Below are 19,986 nucleotides of genomic sequence, written 5' to 3' on the forward strand. Positions count from 1 at the left end.
GTCTTGCTGTGACTGACGTAAGCTGTTAAACAGTGGACCTCTCATCATGTTGAAAGTTTAGCTGTGAAAGAATATGAATGAATTCCTCATAGCCAGAGTGAAGACAACAGCATCACGATCACTGCTTCGTTTTGCTGAATGCTATGAATAGTTTGACCCTGCAGCCAACATGCAAGCTGCAGTGCTGCTGCCGTTGGCCATCTGCAGGTATCTGTTTAGAGAGATTAGTAAAAGTGCTGATGATGCGAGAGCTGTGCCTTGCACTCCCGACTGCACACTAAACAACAACTCCCAGACTAAATTAAACACACACTTAGCCCAGAGAAGCTCTCAACAACTTTTAGTTTTGTTTTTAGCTCTAAAAATGTTTCCCAGGTCCACACGTAAGCCATCTCCAAACTGGCCATGGACATGAGCTGATTACCTGCACTGAGACCGCAGCAAGACTGGAGTTGGTTGTATGAGAAGCAGATCAGCCTGTTTGATTCCCTCCTGCCCTGCTTCAGACAGCAAAGTACTACAGTGATAAATGAGAGCAGCGGGCATGACGCACTCATGACCACATTTTAACTCAGTGAAAGGACACAAGGACAGAGTCACTTTGACCTCTCAGTGAGCTGGTGTATATCTAGTTGGGTCATTCAAACCCACTATGTGGACTTTGTTTGATCACTGTCTTCCATCCTTTTACAATGATACATTCAACGGGAATGGCAGTTTTTTAAAGTGTATCATGACTCGAGAGTGTGTCACTTACAATAAGAAGAATGACAGTGTGCTCCACAGACATTCGCACGCATGCTAAGCAGCCCTCCCTGCTTTAGTGGTCACCCCTAAGCCAATTGAGGGATGGGCTGACATGTCACTGCTGATGGTGGGGGCTATGCTCAGTGCAAGAGTATTAGTCCTGCTAAATACAGTAATGCAATTAGGGTCAATTTGGTTATGAGGACACGCTGAATTAAAACAGGTGGAGAAGAAAAGGTAGGCGGAGTGAAGGGGATCAGGCTAGTTGAGGGATCGTTTTGATCCTTGCCTCCCGCCACACTCCCCTCATACAAGCAGCAGGCAGGACGGCTGATGCACTCGTAGGTCGTTAGACATGTTTGCAAAGTTGAAGGATCTCTTTAGCAGCCCGCAGGTGCCAGAGGGCTCTGGGACTACTAGCAAAGCCCCTGACCCAGCTCCACCTCCACCTCCAGCCAAGGTATGTGTTCCGCCTGTATATTCAGTTATTAGACTAACTATAATAAATCGTTATTGTCAACCAGATTTTTGACTGGTTACAGACATGAGCAGTGGCGTCTCGTCTGCCTCTATCATTCAACCAGCTGCTCTGTACCCTGGCAGCAAAACAGAAAAAAACCCCAAATAAAATTGTTTCACTACCTCATTGAAATCACTCATTACCCAAACGGGCACTTTGAAATTTGTTTCATCATGAACGCAGCCTGTTTTTAAAAGTGTCCATCAGGGGAGGCAGTCATTTGTCAAACGCTGAATTCACCATTCTTTAAAACTGCCACTGAAATTAAAGCGTCACTCTTAATGGCCACTGTTTGACAAATGGAGCCAGGCGTCAGATTTTGTGAAGAAAAAAAATGTTGATTTGTCGTGTAGGAGGAGAAGCCAGCTGAGAAGGAGAATGAAGACAAGAAAGTGGACAAACCACAGGGTGAGTCATTCTAACGGCTGAAAAGTTTACCCAGTTCCTTTTTTTTGTCCCATCCTGTGAAATTAAAACAAGACTGACTGTTAATATGTTGGGAACATGAGAAAATATGGATTATTTTAAATTTCGCTTCATTTTGGTTTGCCTCTTTATTTGTCAGGGACTGTGTACAAAAACTATTCATCTAACATGACAGTTTGTTGTCCCTGCACAGGTCATCGAGCAAATAGAAACATATGCATCATCATTTTTTTAAAAAGACATACTAATACAAATGCAACTGACAAATCAACGTAATAGGCCAAACACCCACATCTAAATCCACCAATTTTTTTTTGTATGTAATTTGTATAGTATATTTTTTTTCTCTCATTTCTTTTCTAAATGTACTTGTATATTGTTCACATGTTGAAATAAATTACCAATCAATCAATCAATCAATCAATATCCATCCACATAAATACAACACTTGTTTATGCCATTACAAGGGAAATAAGTATGTAACGTTTTACTGTATAATAAGCTTCTTTACAAATGTATTTGCTAATTAGATACTGCAGTGAAACACAGTGTTACTGAAACACCTCCACACTTCAGTCAGCCTCGTGTATTATTCTGTTTATTCTTGTTATTTGTATAAAGCTGTAGTTATAATAGTTATAGTCATAGTTATAAAGCGCAAACAGTCAAACGAGTGACAAAAAGGGACCAAAATAAGAGAAAGCCTTTGGACAAATGTCCAATATGAAACGTTCAGCCTTGGACGACTTCTCTCGCGCCTGCTGACCGTTTCCATTTTAGTTGAGTTTCCTCGACTGCTGAGCTCGACAAGAAATGGAATTTCACTGATTTGTTGATTGTGTTGCTGAAAGTTTGAATGGCCTTTTGGAGCCGGAGTGAATAACATCAGGTTTGTCTCCATCATCCATCCAGGTTCTGTTACTTCATTCTGCTGATCCCACGGTTGCCTAATGTGTCTGAAAGCCGGACAGAAACACGGCCAGCGAATAATCAACCCCTCAAATGTCATATTCAGCGTCTTGTCTCTCTCTTTTACAGATGTTACAGGAATCTTTAATAGATGATGAACTAAATAAAAATGGTTTCACATAACCAGTGCAGCAAAGATGCCAAAAAAAGGATGAACACATTTACAGTTCGTAGTTGCTTCACAGATGGATGACATGCAGTTATAAGACTAAAGGGACTATAAGGAAAACACATAATACAATGATGAGGAAATTAGCAATTAAAAGAAATAAATGGGAAAACAGAAACCATTATAAATATAAAACTTAATCTAATGTATTGTTACGGTTATATTTCTAAATGTGTAATATTTTTATAAAGATGTCTAAAAGAAATGCTTTACAGGAAAACAAACGATGCAAAATAAATAATTAGGTAAGATCAAACATTTTTTTATTCTTCTTCCAGGAGGTGAGGACCATTTCTAACAATCTTGAAAAGCCAAAATAAACGTAGGATTTTTTTCCCCTTTCTTAGAATCAGCTCCATCACCGGCACCACCCCCAGCCCCTGAACCAGCACCATCAGCGGCCCCGGCACCAGCTTCGGCACCAGCTCCTGCCCCAGCTCCAGCCGCGGCTCCAGCTCCTCCACCAAACCCCGATCAAGCTGGAGCTGAGGGGTAAGACATGCGCTTGCAGTGTTGTTTCTTCTACCTAATTTTTTCCAGGTACATTTCATTTGAAAGCGGGTGCACCGACAGTCAAAAGTGTTTACAGAGATTAGTTACAGTGTGTTTATCCTCAGAATATCAGCCCAGCCTCCAAACTCCACTTTAGCTCACTGCAAACACACACCTGCCAAGTGACACCACAAACCTATATCAAAGTAATCACCCCAAGGACGCTAATTAATCAGATTCCCTGGCAAGAGGGCGGAGAGGGAGGGAGGGTGCCCGGGGAGATAAGCGCAGCATGTGAGATCTTTACCTGCTGGAGCAACATGCATATTAAAAGAGGGATGGCCTGAAAGTGGATTAAAAGATTTTCAGTTCTTTAGGTTTTAAGGAGCTCACCAGAGCTGCTTCTGGTCCCTCAATAAACACTATGAAGGCGACAGGTAGAGGCAGCAACGGCTGATCCTCGTAGTTCTAAGCACAGGTTGGATTTCAACGAGGATATGATATATATGACACAACAATGGTGGCAAGAGCCAGAGGCTCCAGGTGGAGGACAGGTAGCGTGCGTGTGTGTGTGTGTGTGCCAGCAGCTTAAGTAATGTGTGGAATAAATAGTGTCAGAGCTCAGAGGGGATCCTGAGGTACTCTACAGAAGAGCTAGACTGGGAGTTTTTACTGCCAGTGCTACACAAAACCTGAAGTGTGTGTGGTTTACTCTGTGTCCTTCTCATATATAAACCGCCCAAGTATGTGTCCTTCTTCTTTTATGAGGCATATTAGTGAGATGAAATGCTGCATCGCCTTTAGGGTTGATTAAGTCTGCAAAGGCTTCCTACCAGAACCGGTGTCACCACGGCGTTGGCTCACTTTCTTTAACTTTCTTTCATTTAGTTTCCACAAACCAGGGGCGGTACTCCAACCCAGCACAGTGTACCATTTACACACTGAAAACAATGAAAGAAACGATGGAAAAACAACCTGACAATTAAGTGTGAAAATGTACTGACTTTAATTTGACTGCAGGGCCTGATCTCAGCATGTTGGATGTGTCAGTTTAAACATGGTGTATTGTTCTGTCAAAGGCACTACAGAATTTTATCCACTAGAGGGAGAGCATCCATCATTCTGACCTCCATCTGGCCTGACCTCTAGATCTGTCCTCCCTGATCCAAAGTGCCCTAACCTTAACCACAAACAGGTGAAGCTGGACTCCATCCATTTGGCTCTGCAGTGAGCACCACTTGGCTGATTGCATTTATCCGTGTAATGTGATCCTTCTTATGTCACAAGTTATTTCTCTCTGTGATTCACTCTTTTTAGCGTTTCAAATCACAGGTACTGAGCTGGGTCCTGAATGAAAAGGGAACGATTGTAAACTGAAATAAACACTGAGGATGGTCGCAATGCACTGAATCAAATATTTCTACATTTATATACCTTAAATGTGTATTATACTTTATCAGTGGTGGCAATAACGGAGTTACAAGTAACGGCGTTACTTTTTTCAGTAACGAGTAATCTAACTAATTACTATTCCTATCGTTACAACGCAGTTACTGTTACTACTTTAAGGGGCGACCGTGGCTCAGGGGGTTGGGAAGCATATCTGTAACCGGAAGGTTGCCGGTTTGATCCCCGGGCTCTCTGTCCTGGTCGTTGTGTCCTTGGGCAAGACACTTTACCCTACCGCCTACTGGTGTTGGCCAGAGGGGCCGATGGCGCGATATGGCAGCCTCGCTTCTGTCAGTCTGCCCCAGGGCAGCTGTGGCTACAACCGTAGCTGCCTCCACCAGTGTGTGAATGTGAGAGTGAATGAATAGTGGTATTGTAAAGCGCTTTGGGTGCCTTGAAAAGCGCTATATAAATCCAATCCATTATTATTACTAACAAGAAAATGCGGCGCGGATGCGTTACTATTTTTCAACAAACAGACAGTTGAAGCTGTGTTCAGCTTACTGCACCTTATATCAGTTGCACGGAAGTAGCTGTCTACGTAAGTAATCTGGGCGCTACAGCTTTAAGCAGCTGCGAGCGCTCTCGCGGACGGCAATCACTTTTTGGCACAACACCTGGAGCTCAGGGGGGCAAAACAATCGCATGAGTGCTGCTGTTTGACTGAGGAAGAATAAAGTAGTTGTGGTAAGTTAATCACGTGACCACTTAAAGATGACAAAGCAACAGGGTGATATATACCAGTTTTTAAATTGTGCAGATAGGCCACGTAAAACCAGAATCCTGATAAACAATATATACACTGCGTTTTTTCCTGGATAGTTTCGTCACGTTAACGTCTAAGGACAGCGCTAGCAAGCACTCTCTGCTTATGACCAAAAAATTAAAAAACTAAACAAAAAACAGCCCGTTCGTGTTGGTGGAAAAATGTACCATGCTGACCAATCAAAAAATTATATTTGTTTAGGAAGAGGGTGAAGTTTTAGGAGTGACAGCAAGAGAGAGAGAGAAAGAAAGACAGCAGAAAAAGAGAGAGAGAGCGTGTAGTTAATGTGTTGTCTTCAGTGTTGGTCAAGTTACTTGAAAAAGTAATCAGTAACTAATTACTGATTACTTCCCCCCAAAAGTAATCCCGTTACTTTACTAATTACTTATTTATGAAAGTAATTAGTTACTTAGTTACTTTTTAAAAACATGATTTATGACCTGAATAGGTAATAAAGCAATAGATCTTTCAGCCCAATTCTACTTTTTCTGCATCATCCATTATATAAAATGTAATCAAATGAAAAAGTCTCTTTTTAAAACTTGTTTTATTAGTTTTAATCTTTTAACTTTATGCATCAACCAAAAATTAAAGTATATGCAACATTCTCTGACTGGAAAAAAATTGTTTAACATTTAAACCTATTTTCTGCACATTCCAGCACATAAAATAAAATAGGTTTTTATGTTTACACTCACTCTTTCAAATAGATGCAAGTAAAACACAGCAGAAAATAAATAAAATCAAAAACTCAGCGGCCCTGTTGCTCTATTTTCACCTGTTTAGCAGGAGTGGGGCAGGCGGAGGTTTGCTCTGGTGCAGGTGTGCCGCAGCCGTCATGTCAGTGGAAGGATCCAGCAGTTTCTCTGTGAATTTCACATTCCTGTGGCAGTGTACTCGGCGCTTGCTCGGAAGTTTAGGGTTTTTTTCACTGTAAAAAGAAGTTTTCTTCCCACGCAGTGAACAGCAGACCCTAATGTTTTTGTCACTTTTTACAGAATCAAACTCAAAGTAAGGTCAGTACTTACACGCTTTAAACGCTGCACGGTCATATTACAGGGAGTGCAGAATTATTAGGCAAATTGTATTTGTGAGGAATAATTTTATTATTGAACAACAACCATGTTCTCAATGAACCCAAAAAACTCATTAATATCAAAGTTGAATGTTTTTGGAAGTAGTTTTTAGTTTGTTTTTAGTTTTAGCTATTTTAGGGGCATATCTGTGTGTGCAGGTGACTATTACTGTGCATAATTATTAGGCAACTTAACAAAAAACAAATGTATACCCATTTCAATTATTTATTTTTACCAGTGAAACCAATATAACATCTCCACATTCACAAATATACATTTCTGACATTCAAAAACAAAACAAAAACAAATCAGCGACCAATATAGCCACCTTTCTTTGCAAGGACACTCAAAAGCCTGCCATCCATGGATCCTGTCAGTGTTTTGATCTGTTCACCATCAACATTGCGTGCAGCAGCAACCACAGCCTCCCAGACACTGTTCAGAGAGGTGTACTGTTTTCCCTCCTTGTAAATCTCACATTTGATGATGGACCACAGGTTCTCAATGGGGTTCAGATCAGGTGAACAAGGAGGCCATGTCATTAGTTTTTCTTCTTTTATACCCTTTCTTGCCAGCCACGCTGTGGAGTACTTGGCCGCGTGTGATGGAGCATTGTCCTGCATGAAAATCATGTTTTTCTTGAAGGATGCAGACTTCTTCCTGTACCACTGCTTGAAGAAGGTGTCTTCCAGAAACTGGCAGTAGGACTGGGAGTTGAGCTTGACTCCATCCTCAACCCGAAAAGGCCCCACAAGCTCATCTTTGATGATACCAGCCCAAACCAGTACTCCACCTCCACCTTGCTGGCGTCTGAGTCGGACTGGAGCTCTCTGCCCTTTACCAATCCAGCCACGGGCCCATCCATCTGGCCCATCAAGACTCACTCTCATTGCATCAGTCCATAAAACCTTAGAAAAACCAGTCTTGAGATATTTCTTGGCCCAGTCTTGACGTTTCAGCTTGTGTGTCTTGTTCAGTGGTGGTCGTCTTTCAGCCTTTCTTACCTTGGCCATGTCTCTGAGTATTGCACACCTTGTGCTTTTGGGCACTCCAGTGATGTTGCAGCTCTGAAATATGGCCAAACTGGTGGCAAGTGGCATCTTGGCAGCTGTACGCTTGACTTTTCTCAGTTCATGGGCAGTTATTTTGCGCCTTGGTTTTTCCACACGCTTCTTGCGACGCTGTTGACTATTTTGAATGAAACGCTTGATTGTTCGATGATCACGCTTCAGAAGCTTTGCAATTTTGAGACTGCTGCATCCCTCTGCAAGATATCTCACTATTTTTGACTTTTCTGAGCCTGTCAAGTCCTTCTTTTGACCCATTTTGCCAAAGGAAAGGAAGTTGCCTAATAATTATGCACACCTGATATAGGGTGTTGATGTCATTAGACCACACCCCTTCTCATTACAGAGATGCACATCACCTAATATGCTTAATTGGTAGTAGGCTTTCGAGCCTATACAGCTTGGAGTAAGACAACATGCATGAAGAGGATGATGTGGACAAAATACTCATTTGCCTAATAATTCTGCACTCCCTGTACTCTCTGTCACCACCCGATCCGTACTGGAAACCCGATCGGTACCCCGCATGCGCAAAAGGTGTCTACTTCCGGTCGAAGCATTTTATGATAGCATTTTACGGGTCAGAGTATCTGTTAAGCGCCGTAAAATAAGAAGAATAGCGCCTAATTACAGAGTTAATAATACAGACTTTGTAATATGTCACATGTAGATTCATCAGCCAGATGAACTGCTTACTAACAATTGACAATGATAGCAGACATCATCATCGCTATTCCAATCAATCCTCTCCACACAGACAAGCATAAACACACTCAACTATCACTAAATCAAATTTAACACACGTTTGTAATGACGTTAAATCAGTTTACAATAGGGTTCATTCGCTCAGTCAGCAGGTGGCAGTATCCTCTTACACTGGGGAGTAAACTGCCATCATACGAACAGAAGAAGAAGAAAACCCCTGCACATGCGCGGTACGGATCAGGTAGACCCGATTTGTATGGTCCGACTTTGCACATGCGTAGTAAGGATCGGGGAGTCCTGATCCGTAACTATCTTTTTATTTTCCGTTTTTGTCTACATTGTACTGAAATGCTTCATTACTGGAAACATTTTAAGAGATACTTATTATTCCTAACATCTTAACAGATACTCTGACCCGTAACTATCGTAAAACGCTTCGACCGGAAGTAGACACCTTTTCAATTCAATTCAATTCAATTCAATTTTATTTATATAGCGCCAAATCACAACAAAAGTCGCCTCAAGGCGCTTCATGCGCATGCGGGGTACCGATCGGATTTCCAGTACGGATCGAGTAGTGACAGGGTCGGGTGTGTCCTTCGTGGCCCACCATATCCCAGAATTCATAGCACGGCCCAGCCAATTTCAGTTTCCAACACTACTACTAAGCCACTACTAAGTTTTAAAATTACTCTTATTAATCTTTCTGGGTCACAAAATAAACTTTTAACATATTTTCAGGCGAGAAAGTAGCTGTGTACATTTCAAATATCTGCTTGGTTTATCAAGACATCGCATATTTGCAAAAGTGCGCCGGTCGAGCCGGTGAGAGCAGCGGACTCCCGGCTTCATCGTTTTCAGACCCCCGCTCTTTCGCTACTCGGGTTAAACATAATATGTAAGTCACTCGGATAACTTAAAAATGTAATTGTTTGCCTTTTTTCTGTGTTTTATTTGTTCCGGAGTAAATCGGTTTGGCTGAGATCAAAGTTATTAGATTATTAGATTAAATAAAACTTTATTAATCCATCAGGTGGGTTCCTCCGGGATTTTCACACTGCTGAATAAACGTCATAAAAAGAAGTGTGAGACAGTCGAGAATTTACGCCAGTGTCCTGTTATATTTTAGATAGCAAGGAGCAGACGGCCGAGTTTGTTAAACTCCACCGACAAAGACGAAAATCTGAAGGCTAGACCGTCCTATTTCACAGCCTCGCACTTCCAGCCTTCTCGGTCTTCGGAGGACCCGGCCCACGTAGACTGCGAAAGCCGGGTCCTCCGAAGGATGCAGCCGACGTTTTGGGATACAGCTATTATCCATTGTTGATCTGCACACAGCTGTTGCCACAAACGTCGCACTCACTTACGTCATTGTCATGAGACACTCTTGCAAAAAAAAAATCACGGTTTTAGTAACGCAATAACGCAGCATGCTCACAGGAAAGTAACAGTAATCTAATTACCTTTTTTGCAATAGTAATCCCTTACTTTACTTGTTACTTGAAAAAAGTAATCGGATTACATCTCTGGTTGTCTTGTGTAGTAGTGTGTAGTGTTGTGGATAGTTTTGTGTTGTGTGTCAGTACAATGTGACTGCTACATGACCAGAAAACCTCTTAATGCATGTTAAAGTAAAGTTCCAGATTTTTCAGAGTAAAATCTTACCTCTAGGCAACTTTAAATGCTGGAGTAGAACAGGTGTTGAATCATTAATGCCGAGTGGAGTCTCTGATTATTACACAACTTTTCCTGATTTGTTCCTTTTTTTTAATTGGTTGAAATTCCTCATTCACATCAGGAATTTTTAGGAGTTTTTATGATTTTTCTATCCTCGCTACATCAGAAACTCACTCACTGCCAATAACAGCGCAACTTTCTTATTTTGCTTCCTCAGAGAGGAGGGAGTCCCCCCTCCACCTCCCCCCATAGTCATCAACAAGTACTCAGATGAGCACCTCAGAGCCATAATCATGAAGATGAGAGAAAGAAAGCAGCTCTTCAAGGAGAAAGTGACTGATCAGTATGCTTCATCCCCTGAGATAACCCCTCCTGTCAGTGAGTGCCAACACAAAACCATTCAGTGCTGCAGATTTTCTAATATTTCTAATATCTGTGGATGTATCTAATATTTCTAATATCTGTGGTGTAGTTCATTTTCCTTGTTTAAAAACATGTTTAAAAATAGAGTATTAGAAAAATATATAAATCAAGAATGAAAAGAGCAAAAAGGAGAAAAAAATAACCTCTTGATTCTTTTGCTTTGATGTAGTTACTTATCTAAGGTGGAAAGTTTTTTTTTCTTTGGGTTTTTTTTTTTTTGTTGTTGTTTGTTTGTTTGTTTGGTTTTTGCTTTGTTTTATTATTTTCTTCAAGCCCTATGTACAGGAGCTGCATACAAAAAGATATTTTGTGAAAAGGGTTGGCGTAATAAGCAAATGCTTCAGCCAATACCTTTTGATTAGCCTTGTCTCATGCTTTCTTTCTTTATGGTAGATTTTTGTTCTATTTTCACTGTTTTCACTGAGATTTGAATTTGAATGCTAATCAATAAAATCAAAAAAAAAAAATGTTATTGTTTTCATGGGGCAGTAAGGAAACTAATTCTTAATATTTAACTGTTGCTCACTCAGCCCCTTTATCCTTTCAGCGCCACTGCTACGCAAAGACGACTACAACAGAGTCATAGAGGAAAGGAGACAACAGGCAGAGGAGGCACGGATAAAGAAGGAGGAGGCAGACAAGAAGAAAAAAGAGGAGCAGGAGAAGAAGAAAAAGGAGGATGAGCAAAAGAAAGCAGAACAAAAGGCAGCAGAGGCCAAACAGCAGGAGGAGAAGAAGAGTATAAGAACCAGGATATCCGAGGCAATGTGGTCAGTGGTGGACACTGTGTTGAAGCCACTCGAGGACCTGATGGACTCTGTGTTTGGGCAAACCATAGACCCTTTCACGGACCGTCGCTACATTGCATGGCTAAGCTTGGTGACTGTGGCCTTTAACTACAACACGTGGTTCATCACGGCCCGCCTGTGCTTCCCCTACCACACTGAGATCTCCATCCCTTACTGGTTCACCCTGGATGTGTTGGCTGACATCATCTACCTGGTGGACTCTGTCATCTCCCAACCCCGCAAACAGTTCGTCAAAGGAGGAGACATCATTGTAAGTGGGAAATGATCCTGACTGCTGACAGAGAAAAACACTGGCCTGAATGACAAAGTCACTTTTATTCCCTTGCAGAAAGACAGAGTGATGACAAAGAAGCACTACAGAGATTCAGAGAGATTCCTGGTATGATCACTTAAATCCCTTGAGCTTTGAAGTTATGTACTTAATTAGAGTCAGCGACCTTACAGCTGTCTGTCTCTTTCACAGGCAGACGTGGTGTCAGTCTTTCCATTTGACTTGTTGTACATCCAATTTGGATTCAAATCTGCCTTCAGAGTCAATCGTCTACTGAAGGTAAATCTACTTAAATAATGTTTAGATGAATGAGACAATAAACAACGCCTATTAAATGTACTTTGGCTCTCATCTGGCTCACATTTCCTCACCTGTTTTCAAGATGGACACATTTTTTGAGTTCAGTGATCGTCTAGAGAGCATCATGGCCAAGGCTTACATCTGGAGGTAAGACCATCCATCCATGCATCCATCCACCCACCAATCCATCCATCATCCATCCACCCACCGATCCATCCACCCACCCACCAACCCATCCATCCACCCACCAACCCATCCATCCATCCACCAACCCATCCATCCACCCACCGATCCATCCATCCATCCATCCACCCACCCACCGATCCATCCATCCATCCACCCATCCATCCATCCATCCATCCACCAACCCATCCGTCCATTCATCCACCGATCCATCCATCCATCCATCCATCCATCCACCGATCCATCCATCCACCCACCAACCCATCCATCCATCCATCCACCAACCCATCCCTCCATCCATCCATCCACCAACCCATCCGTCCATCCACCCACCGATCCATCCATCATCCATCCACCCACCGATCCATCCATCCATCCATCCACCAACCCATCCATCCACCGATCCGTCCATCCATTCATCCATCCACCGATCCATCCATCCATCCACCGATCCATCCATCCATCCATCCACCAACCCATCCATCCCTCCATCCATCCATCCACCAACCCATCCGTCCATCCACCCACCGATCCATCCATCATCCATCCACCCACCGATCCATCCATCCATCCACCAACCCATCCATCCACCGATCCGTCCATCCATTCATCCATCCACCGATCCATCCATCCACCCACCGATCCATCCATCCATCCATCCACCAACCCATCCATCCACCGATCCGTCCATCCATTCATCCATCCACCGATCCATCCATCCATCCACCAACCCATCCATCCATCCATCCACCAACCCATCCATCCATCCATCCATCCATCCACCAACCCATCCGTCCATCCACCCACTGATCCATCCATCCACCGATCCATCCATCATCCATCCACCCACCGATCCATCCATCCATCCATCCATCCACCAACCCATCCATCCATCCACCGATCCGTCCATCCATCCATCCATCCATCCACCCACTGATCCATCCATCCATTCATCCATCCACCGATCCATCCATCCATCCATCCACCAACCCATCTATCCATCCACCGATCCGTCCGTCCATCCATCCATCCATCCATCCACCAACCCATCCGTCCATCCACCGATCCGTCCATCCATCCACCCACTGATCCATCCAGTATACAATGCAATTAACTGAGATAGCAAAAATGTCAAAATGTGGCCATATCAATAACTCTCTTTATTACCCCTCTTAGAGTGATTCGCACAATTGGTTATCTGCTCTTCGTGCTCCACCTTAATGCCTGCTTCTACTACGTGGCCTCAGAATATCAGGGCATTGGTAAAACTAAATGGGTCTACTCCGGCGTAGGCAGCGCGTAAGTACAGCACTTCTATACAGCCACTTGTGTTTGAGTTGGAGGGATTTTCTCATCTTTTTTTCTGCCAACTCTTGATGTGGACCTAGCATGCTCATACTGTATTCTGAGACTCTGCTAGAGCAGCTTTTGCACGAGCAGTGTTGGGAAGGTTACTTTTAAAATGTATTCCACTACAGATTACAGAATACATGCCCCAAAATGTTTTTGTAACGTATTCCGTTACATTACTCAATGAGAGTAACGTATTCTGAATACTTTGGATTACTTAATATATTATCATGCTTTTTTACAACTACATGAATGTACTATTGCTGTGTGATTTATTACTATTACTGAAGGTTACTCGCCATACCAATACCAACTAGATTTTTAAATCTAAATATAAAATGAGTAACAGGGAGGGTGGACATTAGGTAACTGCGCTTTTTGCAGCGATCTCGTATAGAAAACTATTCCGCGTATATAAAACAGGTCCGCGGCTCTGAACCGTAAAGGCGTAAAACCATAAAGGGACCTCTGGCTAATACGTTGGGTTCGTGTTGTGCTCGTAGTTGAAAACTGGCTTTACTTTGTTGTCTGGGTCAACGTTGCTAGCGAGAGACAGAGAGAGGCGTTGAAAGGCTGCTCCAACCGAATTTATTGTTTCGGAGGAAAACACGAACACAGTGTACAGTCGAGTCTTAATAGCTTACTTACAACTGGGCTCGCCAGGCTCTCTTCTTGGCTGCAGTGGTTATTATTATATTTACATGCTTCCAGCTCCCGTTTCTGCTCGATGACATCTTGTACTTTTCCTTTTTCTCCCTCCCTCGCTCACAGACACATAACGGGTATGGCAGTCCATTCTCCCTGCAGCACGGACTGCACTGCCCATCAGGCTACATTCTTTAGGGCTATGCCTGTAGCATTCTGCCTATTGCCTTCATATTAAATCATTTTTTTAAATATTTCTTCACATCATTATGAGACGCGAGATTGAGACACAGGCATTTGAGCCTCTTAATGCGTGTTTTGTTTGGGTTTCCACCGGCAGGGAAACCCAAAATAGAGAGAGCATAGGCGAACATATCAAACAGGAAAATACCGCCGTGTAATCCCTTTATTTCAGCAAAGTAACTGTATTCTGAATACCACCTTTTTAAACGGTAACTGTAATGGAATACAGTTACTCATATTTTGTATTTTAAATACGTAACGGCGGTACATGTATTCTGTTACTCCCCAACACTGTGCACGAGTCACAGTTACAACAAACTGTTTTTTCTTCCCTCCCTCTGTGCAACTTTCTAATGATTGGCTGATGGTTTGAAAACAGTGGCTAGGGGAACATCTGTACTCACAAATGACCATATTAAACATGTTCACTCACCAACATGATACAGAAAGGTAGAAAATGAGCACATAGGGGGATAATGTTAGCAATGCATAACAAAAGGTTATAGCAGAGAAACAAAATTACCTAAAAAAAAGTCTCTGGTTTATCGCACAGAGTTATGAGTTCCAGCTCACAAAGCATCCAGTCAAAATCTTTCATATGTCCCATGTTTGCTGCTGATGCTGTGGCTGCAGTTACCTCAGCTGCTTCTTCTATGCCGAGAAGTCCCTGCTACTGATCGCCGAGTTACCAACTCCTGACACCACATTCGGGCTGATCTTTCAGATGACCAACTACCTTTTCGGGGCATTCTTTATGTCCACCATGCTTGGCCAGGTAGCTTCTTTCTCGTAGCATTTTTGTTATTTTACTTTCTCTTTTCTTTTAATATTTTTTTCTCTTTAGGAAGCTAAAGCAATTTCAGCAAGACATCAAGGAAATCGCTCAAACGTGCCCAGAACCCACCACTGCCATTTTATGCAAAACAAAGAAACAAACTCCATTTTCCCCCACACGACCCCAAAACATCCAATACAGTTTATGACACCCCTCTCTGACACCCCCCCCCCCCCTCCCCCCCCCAAAACTCTCCACAGGTACCTGCGTTGTTACTACTTTGCTGTCCGCAGTCTGATCAACATCGGGGGTCTTAATGAACCCGAAACCGTCTTTGAGATTACCTTTCAGATGACTAATTTTTTCTTGGGCGTCTTTGTGTTCTCCAGTTTGATTGGACAGGTAATACAGAGGACACTCTGCCCCATAGCATGAGTCACAGCCCCCAGCATCCTTACTTCATCTGGAGTCCTGATTAGCATCCTTTTAGCATCATTAACTGCAAGTAGTACTAGTAGTAGTAAACGATTGTCTCTTATTCTCCCCCACTTGTCCTGTTTATGTAGATAGATGAATAAACCTGCAATACTCCAGTATCCGTTACTCTGTCTATAGTATTTCACTGGTTCCCTGTGATGTCTTGACTGTCAAAAACAACAAAAGCACATTCATTCTACTGTCTAAGTGAGAGGAGTATTTATTTAGTTTAAACAAAGGTTTTCTTCTTATCATCATAATGTCTCAGATGAGAGATGTCATTGGTGCAGCGACAGCAGGACAGACTTACTTCCGTTCTTCCATGGACAACACTGTGGAGTACATGGTGACCAATCACATCCCGTCTTTGATACAGAACCGAGTCCGCACCTGGTACACCTACACCTGGGACGCTCAGGGCATGCTGGGTCAGTAGTCACTGGATAAAATCTTCATTTCAGTCTTTAAGAGTGTGTGAGAAACGCTTTAATTATAGGACACAAATCAGACGTCAGTCCTACTATTGTGCCAGGTGCAGAAAGTTTTAACACTGAATTAAATAATAATTCTTCATCTCCGTGTTTTCAGATGAGTCCGAGCTGCTGGACAAGATGCCTCTAGTGATGAGAACAGCCATTGCTGTGGACATCAACCTGGCGACCTTCCAGAAGATTGATCTTTTCAAGGTGCACACTCATTAGAAAAAATAAATATATAGCCCAGACAGTAACTGGGAGACTGGGAGATGGTTGGTCAGTTAAATATCTTCATATGTTTCCACAGGGCTGTGACCAGCAGATGTTAGTGGACATGTTGCTGAGGCTCAAGTCGATCATTTATCTGCCCGGAGACTTTGTTGTGAAGAAGGTGTGTTAAGTCTTACACAATCATCGTCAACTTCAAATGTGAATGAAACACAACAAATTACTTAATTTTTTAAAAGTTTATCATCATTTTATGCCAACAATTGAGGGACATTAAATACAAAAAAGTAAAAATGTGCTGGGGAGGATAAACTGATGTTGTGTAATCAAACTTGGCAATAAGGAGATACTCATTTTAGCCCTGATTCACCATATGATGACAAGCATACAGACTGTAAAGAGGCAGAGGAAAACACACTTATTTCATTGTGATGACAGATTTTTACATTAGTTACAACTGCATATCCTCCATTGTCGAGTACATTTTTAGCTAACTTATTTTTTTACCACTTGAACGTCAAAAATATCCAAGTTTCTCTAAAATTCATAATTATGATAAAACCTCAGACAGCGTTGCATATTTTACTTTTAAATTTGGAAAAATGACTTTATAATCTTATAAAATAGTTCATTGTCAGGGTCTGACCGCGTGGTGACAGTAGGATGACCCAAATGCAGACACTTGGAGCAAAACTATCCGGTTGTTCAGTCTGACGTCACTAGCCGTGTCTGGGTCTAAACTCCGCTGCAGGTCCACATATCAAACGATCACTATGACATTACTGAGAGTTGAAAAACTGTCTAAAGTCTTTCATCTTTAATAAAATGATCAGCGTTCTGCTCTACCAGGTGTAACAATTGAGTTTAACATCCAGGCATCCATGAAAACGGACATTTATGACATTTAACGGAGTTAGAAGTTAGCAGGAAGTTAGCTCGCTAGCTTCTATCTAAATACAATATAGCATGTCCTGACTGCGGGTTTTGGAAACAAATTAAAACGTACAGCTCTGTTATCACTTCCAACATAAATGAAGACAGAAAACTAAACAGCAGTGACGTTTGTAGGGTCACTGAAGTTTGGCTAGCTGGTATATAATGATGTGCTACGTGACCGCTAGCGACACAGCTATGTTAGCATAATATGAACAAGCTAACTTTTTTTCCACTCGATAAAAGTTAACATGAGTGTTTTCGGTGGTCAGGAACAAATGTAATCGCATGGCAGGATGCTGTAAAAGGACCAAACTTCAGCCAGGAGAACAACTGAGATAATGCAGCCACAATACGAGGTTAGTCATTCATATACTGCTGCATGGGCTGGGCTGTAGTTACATCCTAAGGTTTTAAAAACTGAGCTTAAATAAATGATTAGCGGTAATAAAAGCCGAGGGAGGTCAACAGTGATCACTGACTGTTTTAGGAGCTTTTTGAGATTAAATAGAAGAAAATACATAACATTAAACATGTTAACAACACAAAAGCCATATTAAACGCAGACTACTTTAGGCCCGGAAGTAGGATTCGTCGCGTCATCACTGAACAACCGGATAGGGAAACAGAGCTCAATATCAGCAGAACTGGATGAAGCCTAAACTGCACAAACAAGAACATCATAATACAAAAAGGAATGAAACTCAAAATGCAGGATCAAAGGAAACAGCCCATGACAGTGATTTTTTATTAGGTTAATACTTTTTTTTTCCTCCAAAATTTACAACTTTAATATCAAAGAATGTCCGAGTTCTTGTAGGTCTGAATTTATGACTTTAATCTCAGAAGTTCTGTGTATATAAAAGGCCACCACAGGCTTCTTTTAAAGCTAAAATGCCCTTTATAAGCACATACACATAAAACATCCCTTCAGTAATTTATTTGTGTAAATTATTTGTAGGGTGACATCGGTAAAGAGATGTACATCATCAAAGGTGGAGCGGTGCAGGTGGTGGGAGGACCTGACAACAGCATTGTGTTTGTGACACTAAAAGCTGGTTGTGTTTTTGGGGAAATCAGGTGAGTTCAGATACACGCGCACAAATATATACTGATAATTAATCAACATCAGAGGCAATTAATCACAATCAGTGAACAGTGAAATGTTTTCTCTTTCTGTTTCTTAGTCTCTTGCAGTCCTCCAAAGATGGAGGGAACAGGCGCACAGCTAATGTCAAAGCATACGGCTTCGCCAACCTCTTTGTCCTGGAGAAGAAAGACCTGTTTGATATTTTGGTTCATTACCCGGAGTCGCAGAAAGTGTTGGCCAGAAAGGGCAGGTGAGTCAAAGGATTTGACTCAATATTTGCTGCTGATTTCACGAAATAACTTCTGTACTTGGTGGTTTATTTACTGGAAACCAATGATACACTATCTGTGAGGGGGGAAGTATGTGAACATGTATAAATGGCAGCGATTTTTAAGATAAAATTCCAGTCAGGTAGTTTTACACACAAGGAAAACAATCACATGTTAGTGGGTGGACCTATTTTTATTTTCAAGGCCTGATCTTTAAAACAGCACGATTACAAACAAAGCGAAAAGAAAAGTGTTATGTGGACATCAGAAAAAGGGCTGTTGGTGATGTTCATCAGGCTGGGACACCTTTGAACAGTGAGCTTCCCCTTCCTGTCAGTGTGACGCATAAGTACACATGTAATCCCTGAGATATGAAGTTTCCACATGATAATAATAAATGCTGCTGTAGTAAACAAACCTCTGTACCTCTGTAGGAAACTAATAAAGGCCAAAGGTCCAGCAGCAGCTAAAGTTGAAGAAGATAAGAAAAAAGGACTGGCGCTGTTCGGACCCAAACCCCCCACACCCAAACTGCTGCGCGCTTTGGGCGGGAACATTAACAAAACGTTTATCGACAAAATGAAGGTAACTACACCGTTCTGTCCTAATAAATGCACCCCAAGTGATTATTACATGAAAGTCATTGTGCTTGTCTTTTATTTTTTCCCCAGACTTCCAGTACCAACTAATAAGGAGCATGGAAAGTTTTTTTTTTAATAACCCCTTTTTTGGAGTGAAGAAAATGTATCTCTCATGGAAATGAACTCATTTCTGTTGAAAGCACCTTTCAGATGATAGTTTTACTGCTCTGTGTGTCATTCTGTCTAATTTAATAATAACAACAAGCCAAGACCATGTGTACACAACTACTGCCCCTAGTGGACACTGCTATGTATGTACTTCGTTCATATGGTTTTTATACAGTATAATCGGTCATTTTTCCCACTGTAGGCGTGGAAGCCTGCCTGAGATTATCAGTCAGTAAGAAGCATGGTGACAATAATGTTGACAGTTTATATTATTTGACTGATTTTTAATAAATAAATATGTTTGAACTGCATTAAGTGTATTTCTCTGTTAGCCTTGTGTTTGTGAGAGCAGGAGGTCACATCCAGGCTAATCCTCACCTGCCAGTGACAGTACGAGGGCCGATTAATTCAGCTGCCTCTGTTTTTGTGAGCCCCACAGACTTAAAATAAACCAAGCATTACACCAGCTACTTTCATCGTAGCACCGATGGTTACTGCAGTGAATTTAATGTTATCCATGATACAGGATATTCAGAAACTGATTATACTCTTTTTACCTGCCGTCTCCTCCAGCTTACGTTGATCAGGTATAGGTTTTTATATAAATTCGCTAACATATTAAAAAAATAGCACTGGTGCTTTTTGGTAAAAGTCTTCTTTCTGGGCTGTGCTCACAACTCCAGGAGACCCATTATTTCTGCT

The 19,986-nt window shown here is 41.9% G+C and overlaps 1 protein-coding gene across 1 annotated transcript; it reads left to right on the forward strand.

Moving 5' to 3' along the window:
• Positions 1-1,102: 1,102 nt before the first annotated feature.
• LOC146701331 (cyclic nucleotide-gated channel beta-3-like) lies at positions 1,103-19,595 on the forward strand. The gene is made up of 17 exons (XM_085467730.1): positions 1,103-1,207; positions 1,621-1,675; positions 3,179-3,323; positions 10,281-10,441; positions 11,034-11,545; positions 11,624-11,674; positions 11,759-11,845; positions 11,949-12,013; positions 13,226-13,348; positions 15,323-15,464; positions 15,808-15,967; positions 16,128-16,225; positions 16,323-16,406; positions 18,138-18,256; positions 18,364-18,516; positions 18,970-19,120; positions 19,207-19,595. Exons 1-17 carry the CDS (start codon positions 1,103-1,105, stop codon positions 19,222-19,224), a joined length of 2,229 nt encoding a protein of 742 aa, XP_085323856.1. The 3' UTR covers positions 19,225-19,595.
• The last annotated feature ends 391 nt before the right edge of the window (positions 19,596-19,986 follow it).

The sequence above is a fragment of the Copadichromis virginalis genome, linkage group LG9, assembly GCF_057382275.1.
Source record: "Copadichromis virginalis isolate Kocher_CV1m ecotype Utaka linkage group LG9, C_Virginalis_male_GT1.1, whole genome shotgun sequence".
NCBI lineage: Eukaryota > Metazoa > Chordata > Actinopteri > Cichliformes > Cichlidae > Copadichromis > Copadichromis virginalis.

Coding starts and splice junctions, on each gene's coding strand:
- LOC146701331 (XM_085467730.1), top strand. CDS start 1,103: ATGTTTGCAAAGTTGAAGGATCTCTTTAGCAGCCCGCAGGTGCCAGAG. Junction 15,465..15,807: donor TCTCCAGTTTGATTGGACAG/GTAATACAGAGG, acceptor ATAATGTCTCAG/ATGAGAGATGTCATTGGTGC. Junction 16,407..18,137: donor GAGACTTTGTTGTGAAGAAG/GTGTGTTAAGTC, acceptor AATTATTTGTAG/GGTGACATCGGTAAAGAGAT.